At 31.8% G+C, this 13,315-nt stretch overlaps 1 protein-coding gene across 2 annotated transcripts; it reads right to left on the minus strand.

Moving 5' to 3' along the window:
* Positions 1–1,268: 1,268 nt before the first annotated feature.
* On the minus strand, positions 1,269–6,915 carry LOC146900418 (phosphatidylinositol/phosphatidylcholine transfer protein SFH13-like). Of its 2 annotated transcripts, XM_085733011.1 has the most exons (14): positions 6,622–6,915; positions 6,256–6,526; positions 6,070–6,169; positions 4,416–4,682; positions 4,259–4,336; positions 4,066–4,170; positions 3,829–3,878; positions 3,644–3,743; positions 3,451–3,543; positions 3,094–3,210; positions 2,835–2,982; positions 2,149–2,525; positions 1,990–2,064; positions 1,269–1,677 (listed from the first exon to the last, which is right to left on the minus strand). In XM_085733011.1, the coding sequence occupies exons 1-14, from the start codon at positions 6,626–6,628 to the stop codon at positions 1,657–1,659; spliced, it is 1,809 nt and encodes a 602-aa protein (XP_085589137.1). In that variant the 5' UTR covers positions 6,629–6,915; the 3' UTR covers positions 1,269–1,656. The 2 variants fall into 2 exon arrangements, with proteins under 2 accessions (XP_085589137.1, XP_085589136.1); XM_085733010.1 differs by lacking the exon at positions 6,622–6,915 and having other exon boundaries at positions 6,256–6,536.
* Positions 6,916–13,315: the final 6,400 nt, after the last annotated feature.

A 13,315-nucleotide genomic window follows, 5' to 3' on the forward strand; every position in this document is an offset into this window, starting at 1 on the left:
TTTTGATTTCGACCATTCATTTTACCCTTCTGTCCTGCCAAGGTAGCTCACAACTTCTAACTTAATAACATTTTCCTATAAAAACTGGTTTTAAATATCTCATTTAATTGTTATCTTGTTGTTAAACATTGTTAATTAATTTAAAATAAAAGAAACAGGCAGAAACAACTTTATTTAAAAAAATGTTGCTAATTAATGTAACCACACCATTTCTCTTTTTTCCCAAGTTTTCCCAATCAAATCGCTTTTTTCATCTTCGTGTCCTTGTACTCTTCTTTTTGTCTTTTTCTTATGTAACCCCCCAAAAAAACGTCTTTTCCACTTGTTCCAATAAACTCTGTCTCAATTTTTAAGGGTATGTTTGGTTCCACTTCAGAGACGCCACCATTGATTTTGAAGATGTAGAATTAATTTTGACATGTTTGGTTGTTTTAGAGTAAAATTGATTCTATTTTAAGCAAAACGTTGTAGATTTTGATTTTAAAATTGATTTTTTACACATATTTATAGTTTAACTTAGTTTTACACGAATTTATTCAAATAGAAATCATTATATTCAACTTACTTTTAATCATAATCAATTATACAAAATCAATGCACTCAATTAATTCTCAACATCGTAAAAACCAAACATACACTAAGTTGTCCTTGCCACCAAACTAACACAAGTGTAATTTACAGTAAAAAATTAAAATATTTATAAATGTATGTATAAATTAACTTTGTGACAAAAATAATACGAGCAACATACACACTTTTGATTACACACTTTGATTGGTTTTACATGGAAACCACATATGATTGTGGAAACCATGTGAACTTTAACAAATTGAAGAGAATGTTAAAACATATGATGCTAACACCTTGACAAATTACATAACAAACACAGGTCTATTTTAGTTAATATTTTGAGTTGCATCAAAAACAGTGAAATTGTGTCAATTTTTCTTTTTTGGATAAGAAATTTTGACATTCAATTCTAGATAAATGAGTCAAGAGATATCAAAGGCGGCCATCAAATAAAGTGATATATTTTAGCTTTGCCACATCCAGTCCTTCCATTTTTAACTATTTTGATAACAGTTTTTTAGCATAATTCAAATTACAGTTTTTCAAATTTATTTTTGGAAAACTCATTTGAGTTTTTCAGATCATATCAATTTAATAACATTAATATTGAAAACTATAATAATTTTGAAACACTTGAATTTGATTTTTTGAAACACAAGTTTTTTTCATTTTCTTTGGGGTGGAAGGACTAGCCGGAGTAAAAAAAAAGAAAAAACTAACTTCCTTGATTTTGTCATAATGTGGTTACTGTGTCTCTTTACAAAGCCCATCCTTTGTAATTTAGTGTTTGTTTGTATTAAACTGACAGATTCTTCCTCTCCACACTGTCCAAATCTAAATAGAGGACCATCTCATACCTTATGTTTCTCTATGTAAATGAGTTAGTAAGAGCGAGATTTGAAGGGGAGAAAAAAACACTAAACTGTGCATCATAAAACAAACAAGACTGTCCCATCCCTATGTTTTCTCTATGGACAGAAGCTCATAATAATTGAACCGTGTCATTCCTTGCCTCAGCCTTTTGTGGGTCCAATAAATGAGCTTGCATTTAGTATTGTCTCCTGTGGTGATAACAACTACTCATCCTCAACAAAACAGTCTTCTTTGCTGCAAGATAATTCTTATGAAGTCAGCATTAAAATTTTAAAGTAAATATATACTACTATATAGTAGCCGTAAATATAAATAAATTTCACTACTTCCACCATGAAGTCATTCCTAAAACTCCCCTAAATTAACATAGGTTGGTTTTTTCCTAGAATACACATTTTTTATGAGATGAAAAAGATTAAATGTACTTAAGTAATGTTTCTAATAAATAGTACTTATATTCGGCAGTCTTAAGTATAAGCAAGTTTTCATAAAGATTAAATGCACAACATATAAATATAAATTATTATTACTCAATAAGAAACTTACTTGATGTTTTGATGCCTTCAGATTCTCTAGTAGCTCAGCAATCTCAACTTGTTTCATCACTGTATCATGTACCACCTGCATCATATTACAAAAAATTAATTATCATATCATCAAAACAACAAGTAGTTGTAAATGACTGAAGAAAGTATAGAGAATAACCCTCTTGGTATTTTCAAGGTCGAACTCGACAGATTTTATCCTATCCAAAGAGCTCATAAGCATTTTCTCCTTTTCCATAGGTATTTCCGCCGGTCTATGGCTAAGTTCCACAAATGCTTTTTCTAGTCTTTGAAGACGTTCTTGTATACATGGAAGAATACGATCCTCTTCAGAAGGTGTTTTGACATCTTCTGTAAGGTTATTGATGTTATGTTCCACCACAATATTGTTCTGTGTTCTCCAAAATTCTAATCCTAAACTGTGGAAGAGCATATCTAGTCTTTCCAAAAGATATATCAGCACACTTGACGCATATAAGAAATTGGTTGTCTTCACTTTTTCCTTAACAAAGCCGAACCAATTTCTGATCGAAGTGCCTGTAAAAAATATGAGAATTTGTTCAACATGGAATATAAGGAAAATACCGAAATACTTGCTAGTGAGTTTCAATTTCCACTTTCAAATGTTACAAAATATTATTGAAAAAATATGAGAATTTGTTCAACATGGAATACATGCGATACTAATCACACCCGACAGGAACAGTACATATGGTGAGTTTCAATTTCCACTTTCAAAGGAATATTTTTGTAAGAACTTTGAAACTAAACAAGACAATCTAGGATTTCCCAAATTAAGATTATTGAAAAACTTAAAAATACCCCCCCTGCAAGACACACTCGTACCTTTGGAATTCTCTGTACAAGTTATGTTCCCCATATCATCATTTTGCAATGGCTGTTCCTGAGTAAATTGAAATTGATCTCTTTTGAGCGTTTTTTCGGTGCCAGAAGCATTATCTTTACAGCTACGGTTGCTATTTGATACCCTAGCCTGCAGATAAAACAGTATTTTGAATGGTTGAAGGTTCAAGACACAAACATGATACAAAAGCAGTATGTAATAACAAGTCTTCTCAAATGGTTCAAAGGTTCCAAAACTCACTTCTTCATGATCAACTGAGGCTAAACGAGGATTACTAAGTTTCCTTTGTCTAATGGATGAGCAAGAATCGTTAATTTCTAACCAAGATTCTGCTGTTGACATATCGCTGCTTCGTCCCTGCAAGACGAGAAGAGGATGTCAAAAAGCATGTAATTGTATATTTGCATATAGGAAAAATCATGCTTCTGGTGCTTAAAGTTCGATCCTATATTAGTCCTTTAAGTCTCGAGATGTACACATCATGGTCACTTTTTTGAATTTCCGTTTAAGTCTCAAGTCCAAATTTGTAAATTATATCATCTAAATCAATCACTTCTAAAATCCAAACCATTTATTGTCAAAAAGAGTTGAACTTACCTTTTGTAGGTGTGTTTGAAAATGGTCAATTTTCTGTTCATCGGAAACTTTGAGGATTTGTCTTACAAATGTTGCCTCCACATTATGAACAAACTAAAATCAGAATACCCAAATTAGTGTCACAATACTCTAGTTCAACATGGTAACTAATTTTATTCTGTAGATATTTCTAAAGATAGTAGACCATTATTACCTTCATTATATTAGGATCATTCCATGGACCCTTACTAGACCTAAGACATCCACCTTCTCCAGAACATTTACACGAGCCACCCAAAAAATCCGGCAATTGACTGTACAAATGCATTTACAAACTACAAAGTAAGCAACCATCTCAATAGAAATATAATGTAGTATGATGAAGGCAGAGATACATACCTAGAGTCGATGATATCATGTAATTTAAATAAAGACTTTGGTTCAAGAACCTGAAAATTCATGAAAGTAATGCATTATCAGTAGGACTTCAGGTAAAGCCTCTGTAAATATAAGCAAAAAGAATACATGTATCAGGTTTAAATTTGGACCAGATACATATACTTTTTTGCCTGTATTTTTTGTTACAGAGGGAGTATGAAATACTGCCAGCAACAAGTTAAAATATATATTCTTCACCTGTATCTTTGCGATAGTTTTGGCGTCAAGAAACTTCTGAGCAGCAGGCCAAAGCATCTTCCTAAAGCCAGGACCAGCATTGACGATATACATTTGATGTAATGTCTGCAAATACATGTTGACGGAGTTAGTTTACATAGCAAGATGACTAAAATTGACGTTATTTTAATTTGGGAAGGGACAATGTAAAAACCTCGGGGTAGTAACTGTTATCTATTTTTGTGATAGCAGCCAAGAGATTCGCAGCAGTAGGTGAGAAATTCTTCATTCCCTGTATTACACATGACATTATCAATACAACATTTTTATTGATTAGGCACACAATTTTAGTAAATGAATATCCTACATACCAAGCCATGTACATCTAATATTGTTGTGGTTGAAGAAATCCATCGCTTTGATGCAATGGAGCATGCTGGAAATTTCTCCTGTAGAGCTCTCTCGAACTCCTGGACATGGTATTTTAAATATCGATCCATTGTGGTTATGCGCATCAAGCGGCTAGGATAAGCTTTTCCAAGCCTCTCGATGTAAACTGGTCGGCCTTCCTTATCAACTCCATGATAACCTTGAGGGTAATATTGCAATACTTCTTCTAGCTCTTCAAATTCAAAATCCTTCAAATATCATCAGATACATTTAGTCAACTCAAGTTCATCCTAGCATATATAGAACACTGCTGATTCTAAAATACACATGCAATCATCACACATCATCGTATGATTATCGAATAATGACCATTGAGTTAAACTTGTATATATTCCCTTTAATTGCAAAACTTCCTTTGAAGAAAACAGAAAACACTACTTTTCATTGTTATAGTCAAATTTTATTTTTTTTAAAAGTCAATCTAAATAGTACTAGCTTTGAAATACATGCACCAATTTTTGAAGAGTGTGTATAGTTAACAGTTCTAATTTTTTATTTTTTTTACAGCATGTTTCTTTACTGATTTAGATCCTCTTATGTACATTTAGAGAACACTTTCCAATGCAACCTGTTAATGATGAAATTTAGAGAAGATCCAATTACTCTAATTTAATGCTTTAACAGTATCCATACTTTTCTGAGAATATGCTAAACATTGTAGGGATTTAAATTTAATAAAATTAAGACCATAGACATTAATCTTAGCTTTTTTTAGATCAGGTAGCTGCTACTGTGCAATCCTACTACCAGTGATTGATTGTAGAACATTTAATAGGTTGTTAATTCACTGAATAATTGTAGAACATTTATGAGGTCGTTAAATCTTGCACTAAATGTCCAGAGTCTAACCAGTACTATAATCAATAAATATCCAACCATAATCCGTACTACAAGCAAAAAAACAAAACAGTACTAATGTACCAACACTTTCCCTGAATAAAAGTCACTCTTAAAAATTTTCTTGTTCCTTTTAACAAGACTCAGTTCAAATTTTGAGAAAGATAAATTAATTGTATTTTATGGAGGATAAATTTGAAAAATAAAACAGCATTTATTAACAAATTTATATTATAATTAACTTTCTTAATTCTCATGATTTTGTAAACAGGAGCATCCAATGCAACAAAATTAATTACTCCTTATGTCTCAAATTAAGCGTCTAAAATTGTTACGTCTATAACTGATTTCTATGATAAAATGAGTTTAATGAACTAAAATGGTTAGAAAATGAATATAAGGTTGATTTGTTGACTAATTTGGGAGAGTTAATGAGTGAAGTGTTAGAAGTGGTCCAAATTAACAATCAACATAATAACATTGATATTTTGTCAATTAATAAATAAAATATGTTTTCAATGACTTGACATATTATCTGATGATGGAGAAATACCAACATTAATCAAAATTGTAACATTTTTTTCTTAAAAATTGCATTTAAAATATGTCACATACACCCTATCTTAGCCCAAATATTTGATGGAGGACCAAAACTGGGGCCAATTTTGGAAAATGGTGAAATTAAGAGGACTAAAAGTACAATTAAACCTTTTAAGAAAATAGAAAGAGAAACCTTACCTTGAGGATGGTATCAGTTCCAAATTGTTTCCTCCAAAGAACCATATCTTCCCACATCTGAATGGTCTTCTCAATGTTAAAATCCCTAGCTTTCAAAAACCTAATAATAAACAAAAATGCATATTCAGAAATACTCATTGAAACAAAATATTAAATTTATTTAATTAAAAAATGTAATGAAAATACCTCAAGAGTGTGTGATAATGATCATGATTAGGAGGCATATGAAGCAAAGAATGACGCAGTTGAAACACAGCTGATTCCTCTTGTTCATCTCTATCATCTTCAATTGGAAACCTATAATCAATTTTGCTCTTCCCTCTTGTTTTCTTGAGAGAATGAGTGAATCTACATGAAGCATTTATTGCTTTCTTCTTCAGCCTTCTTATTCTTGACCTTCTTAATCTCTCATCTTCTGAGTTCTCTTCTTCAACAATAACAACACTTTCTTCCACCCCTATTTTCATATCACATTTCAACAATAAGAAGAAGCAAAAAAAAACAGTAATAATTAATAACTAATTTGATTTGAAGAGTGTATATATATTATACCTGACATAGTAATGATTAATGAAATGATGTTGTAAAATGAAAATGTCGGCAATGTAATGTGAGTTCAATGAATCTTATTGTAACAAGAGAACAAAGATGTTGTGTTGTGTGGATCTCACTGAGATACTGTAGTGGAGAGTGGAGAGAAGGGAAAAAGAAGAGAGAGAGAGAGAATAATGGTTTGGCATATATCTATTATATATATAATAAAAGTTCTCCTAACAATAAGCATGTGGCATGCCATGGTGGAGACAGACATATTGAATATGTGTAATAGCACGTGACGTCTGTCTTACTCTACAAATACGGTCAAGATTTATGTATGTAATTTATCATGTAGAAATGGCGACACCCTTTAACCACTGAGTGTATGTGTATCTAGTTACTTAAATTCCCTCTATTTACTCCACTTTCTTAGCTTATAATTTCTCACTTAATTATTAGGTATTTTTTAACAGATTTAATTATTATAGGTATTATATAGAGGTTGTTCTTATACAATTTAACAAGTTAAAATCAACTAACCCCCAATCGTTATGACGTGATGTCCATAAAAATGTCAAATATGGAATGATGCGTGTTATTTGAAATTGTGTGACAATTTTTGAGATAATCATAAATTTATAAAAAAAAAAATAGATATTGATATGAGAACCAAAACAATAGAGAAAGAAAGTAAAAATATAATATGAATATAAAAGATAAAGTTGTCATAAAATGATTGTACAAATATAATTTCTCATATGCATTTAATGCAGAACACATAAATATTCACATAAAAACTTCAGCTAAGCATTACACGTGTGTTTGATTAGGCAATAATAAAAATTGATTGTTGACTTGGGACATGAGAGTGTTCTCCTCAAGGTGTCATGTTCCATTCTCCTCGGTTTCAATTTCGGTGGACTAATTAATTTCTTAAAAAAAAATCGATTGTATCAAAATTAATTTTGATTGAATTGATATTGACTACTTCAATTGAGTAGTCATCTCTCTCATAACAGTCACTGACTTAGCCAAAAACAGAAAATAATCCTTCATTCTGCAATCCGTTAGTTATACTAAGGTGGACTCACCAACGAAAATGAAAGTAAATTGAATGTTCTATCATACATCATATTTGGATCCAACTCATTAATCTCTAAATATTTTTTAATAGTTTCTTTTATAGTTTTTTTAGGTCTTCCTCTATCTCTTTTAATCTCACTCACCTCCACCAATATCCTTTTTTAACTACAACATCTATAAGTTTTCCTTATATATGCCCAAACCAATTATTAAACCTATTTTCTACCATCTTTTCTACTATATGTGCTACCCACTCTTTAATAATGTCATTCATAATCTTATCATGTCTATTCTTACCAGACATCCAACACAACATCATCATCTCCTCTACGCTTATTTTATTCTCGTGTTGGTTCTTAACCGCCTAACACTCCATATCATACAACATCACCAGTTTGACAGTTGTTCGATAGAATTTTCCTTTCAACTTAATCAGTATTTCTTATCCCATAAAACACTTGCGACTCTTCTCCATTTCAATCATCCAGCTTATCCAGCTTGAATACGATGATTTACATATGTTTCTCTTTCTCCGTCATTTTGTACTATGAACTCAAAATATTTAAATTTATGTAACTTAAATATGATATGATCTTCAACTTTTACCTTTAAGATAGAACTATTTCTCCTTTTGTTGAAGTTAAACTTCATATTGTATCGAAAGAGAAAAAAAAAAGTTACACTTCATATGTAGGTCTCAAGAGCCACAATAACAACCATTGCTGGTTGAAATCATCGTTTAATGTGAACTGTTAAACGCACAAACGAAGTAGAAATGATCGTTATTTTCAATGCACAAAGATGATATGACAATTATGAAAAGGGAATTTGACCTTTGCAATTACCTGGATGTGATATGAAGAGCATCATTAATTTTAGCCAGGAAAGATCTTATGTAATGTCACTTTTATCGCATTGTGCCAGAGAATGTAAAAAGTGTAACTAGGTCCACAGGGAATGTCAATTTTTTATTTTTATTTTTACGGGAAAATTAGAGCACTGAACAAACTGTTTTACACATTATAATTTACGCATAAGTAATATAATATTATTAGCTACATTGTAAATATTTTGAACATTGGATTATTAATTTTACCCAAAAAAATTGAGGGTGAGGCGCTCAATAACTAATTAATCATACAATGAAAGTATTATTTTCAACTAGTTAGAAAAATTTCCGGTGTTTGTACCAAAAAAAATAAAATTCCGGTGTAACAATAAGAACTATCAAGGCAAAAAATAAAAGATTTTGTCTTCATTTGGTATTTCCATATATACATTCAGATGCTTACAGTATAAATGGTGAATTGCAATAAAAAAACTACAAGAGCTGAAAATGAAATTGCTATTTGCCTAGTCCCCACTAGCGATAGTGCCATATCAATTACCATTAATTCATTATGCCTCACCTCAAGAATAATGTAACATCAAACTGACGCCACTACATTACAAGTTTACATAAATATAAAATGCCAACAACCTATAAACTTGAATCTGATTCAAATAAAACAATCCTTTGATTCCCGACAAAAATCTTTCTACGATTTTTATATGATAAAATGGTATTTGCATGAGCATAAATACCGCATTAACTAATCTTTTCGATGTTAAAATAATTTCATTTTTTTGAGGGAAATAATTTCAAATTATATTGATGATTGGTTATGTGTGGTTTTTAAACCCTCTCAATTGTTGTTAACACTATATGGTCTTTCTATTGTTTTGTTTTGTGGTAGATCGAATACTCCTTGTATTTTTTTCGGCTTGTTGGGTCAAGTATTATGGGTACTTCTCTCGTTCTATTCAATAAAATATATTTTTCCGTTTAAAAAAGAATTGATGAATGTTTGAAAGTGATGGGATATCGTTTTTTTTTTTGGTTTCATGCATTGAGATGATACTATCAATAGTCGTGAGGTTAAAAATAAACAATGTTTTATTGACACCAAATTTATCTTACACATGCAACACTCATTAGCCACATACAAATTATGTTAAAAATTGTGTAATTGTGGTTAATCATGTACGTAGTTGAGTTAACCACAATTTTAACTGTAAATTAAATTAGCCGTTGATTCAAATGAGTTAATAACATTTTTTAATATGATCAACCAAGTTGTTGCACGAGTAGAAAAAAATGGGTGCTTTAAAATCAATACTCATTAAAAATACGGTGATCACATGCTAGCACCTCATGGATTTATAGAATATGGTGATCACATGCTACGAATCAATGATATTGAGTTTTGTAATTGAAATTGAATACAAGTAAGTATCAAGTGAAAGTTGAAACAATAGTATATACTATGTAATAGGTTTTCATGTGATGACAAAACAATTGGGTGAAAGAAACGTAACGAAGACTTGGTTTGAGGGATATGCTTAGATATGGAAGGTAATAAGGGTATGTATATAGCAATGCAGAGTGTAGAAAAGTCACTTTCTGCAAAATGGATGAAGATGTCCATAGTTCATGTCAGCTCCCAAAGCTCGAGAGAGTGGCAGTTACTTGTCATTTTCATTAATATGTAGGGTTCTGTATGCTACAGATATCATGTGCCAATTATGTTCAAAGGCTAAAATTCTAAAAAGGGTTCACACACACTTAATAGAGTCTGTAAATCTCTGATGAGGTGAGCATAGATAGGCCTAAAAGGGCAACTAGTGGTATGGTGTGGTGTGGTGTGGTTTTACTTTTGTGTCTTAAATTGTGTCGGTAGTGGTTGGAGACATTCTACAAGAAGGATGGGTTTTAACAAAATAAAGGTGAAATGAATTAAATACACTTTGGCTGCATCCTACACATAAAAAAGTAAAAATTAAAAATAAAGGTAAATGAATTGAATTCACTTTGGCCCCACCATCCTACACTTGAAATAAGCTCCATCCCTTCAAATGATAGAATAGCAACAATACAATCATGATTATTGGTTGAGACATTGTCTCGCTACATTTTGAGAACAATGCAAGTGATTGAAGATAACTAGATATTCTTACTAGTATGCTTGTTTATTTTTCATTTTATAAATTTTACTAGTATTTTGGTTAGATAGTTTTAAGAGTAGTTACTTGCAATGTAAGTAACTAAGGCTTTGTTTGCGAGTTTGGAGGGGAATGGAGGGGAAGGCTTGAAAAAAAAGGAATGATCAAGTGGAAGAAATAGAGAATAATGGGAGGGGAGGGCTTTGAGGGGTTAACTTTTCTTCAGAATACAAAACCCTCCTCATTTGGCGGAACTAAGAAATTGTATTGGAGGAGGGTTTGGGGGGGTTTTGGAGGGTTAATATCAATTCTTCAAATTTAATCTATGTTGTTATAATATTGTTAAAATTAAAAATATAGTAATCATATGCATTAATTTATCTTTCTCTAAAAAACTACTCGTTTAAAAAATTTAAAAGATTTCTCTATTTTCCCTCATATTTTACACCCCTCAAAGTCTTTTCTTCCCTTCCCCTCCAAACTCCCAAACAAAGCCTAAGAGAAGTTACTTGATATACAAGTAACTAACCATATGAGTTTTTTTTTTGAAAGGCCAACCATATGAGTTTGTTAGATAGTACTCGGCCTATTTGTGATATAGAAAGTTCATCACCATGGATGTTGTATATATACTATTGGCCCCACCATCCTACACTTTGAAATAAGTTTCATCCCTTCAAATGATAGAACATCAACAATACAATCATGATTATTGGTTGAGACATTGTCTGTCTACATTTTGAGAACAATATGCACGTGATTGAAGATAACTAGATATTCTTACTAGTATGCTTGTTTATTTTTTGAAGATAACTAGATATTCTTACTAGTATGCTTGTTTATTTTTTATTTGATAAGTTTTACCAGTATTTGGTTAGTTAGTTTTAAGAGTAGTTACTTGCAATGTAAGTAACCAAGAGAAGTTACTTGATATACAAGTAACTAACCATATGAGTTTGTTAGATAATACTTGACCTATTTGTGATATAGAAAGTTCATCACCATGTTGTATATATACTATTGAGTTCAAGGTATACAACAAGTTGTTGCATACACCGAAATTTACACATTCCTTCTCTTTTCACAATTCACTTTTCCTTTCTCCATTCTCTCTACAATCCTAACAACTAAGCAACCTTAAGTTCCAATCAATCAAGATTCAACAAGAATCATTTGCATCCCTCACTTGCTCATTGATTAGAAGATGACAAGTACTATGGATCAACTTGGAAACAGTTTTGGAGGAAAGCTCCCAATTCCGGATAGCAAGAATTGGGATAGATGGCACAAACATATCAATGTCCTCTTTGGCTTTTAAGATGTAGCAGGCATCATAGATCTGGTGTAGAGCCTCTTGCAGAAAACACAACAGATGTAGAACGCACAACTCATAAAGAACTGAAGAAGAAAGACTACAAAGAACGATGGGGAAATCTTGCGAAAGGGACACACATGTGATGAGAACTGAAGCAAGTAAGATTACAAATGTGGAAAAGGCAATTTGAAGTGCTTTAGATGGAAGCAAATGAAAGTATTGCAAATTACTTCAACTAAATGATCAACATAAGCAACCGGATGAAAAAAATGTGGTTAAGTTGTTTCTAATCATGTTATTGTAAGAAAGGCGATGCGTACCTACCTTATCAACTAAGTTTAATTACATAACAATTGTTATAATGGAGTCAAAATATTTGACTACCATGAAGGTTGAAGAACTAAAGTGTTCTCTTGAAGCAAATGGGCAAAGAGTTCAAGAAAGATCAAAGGAATTTGTCACAGATCAAGCTTTGCAAGCTCAATCCTTCAAGAAAACTAACGGTAATAAGTGGAAAGGGAAAGACAAATAGAAAAAAGGAGGAACACAACAAGAAAGCTCCAAGAAAGATGGTGATCAAGTTTAATCATCATCAAGAAACAATAACTTCAATTAGGAGAAGAGAGGGAAATCACAATCAAGCGTAAAGAATGTTAAAATGATATAATTGTAAGAAATATGGTCATTTTGCAAAGGGGCATAACAAGGAGAAAGATGATCCACTAGTGAAGCGCACACATAACACCATTGCTTGTGGCTTCTCAGGTGGTGGAGAATTGATGACAAATTTTACAAGTGATCCAAGTCGTTTCAAGTAATAAAGTAGTAAGTTATCATCTATGTGTGTTCCATGTCGATTGTTATTTTACCACTTATGATTTGCATGTGCTTTTTCTAGAAGGACCATTCCAAGAAATAAAGTTGTAAGTTATCATCTATGTGTCTTGATGACATGCTGTCATATGATGAAGAATTCAAGAAAATCAATGGTTCTGTCCTGAGAAAATCATAACACGATTTTCAGTCAAGAATGGAGCATTTTCTACTACCTAGCAAATCACAACACGATTTATAGCATCGTGACACGATTTTGGGAGAGCCAGAATGGGAATTTGAATTTAATAAAGGCACACAATTTTTGGCATCGTGACACAATTTTTAGCGTTACATAACCCTATCTATAAAAGTCAAACTCGTTTCCGAAGCAAGGGTTCGAATTTCCTGGATCTGAAAGGCATATTTTGAAGCAAGGAATGCATGATCTTGTGATGGCTTGCCATCCAACTCATAGTTGATCTTATTTCATGAATGTTGCCTTTCTTTAACTTT

The sequence above is a fragment of the Medicago sativa genome, chromosome 8, assembly GCF_051527215.1.
Source record: "Medicago sativa cultivar Bolivia chromosome 8, Bolivia_mono, whole genome shotgun sequence".
NCBI lineage: Eukaryota > Viridiplantae > Streptophyta > Magnoliopsida > Fabales > Fabaceae > Medicago > Medicago sativa.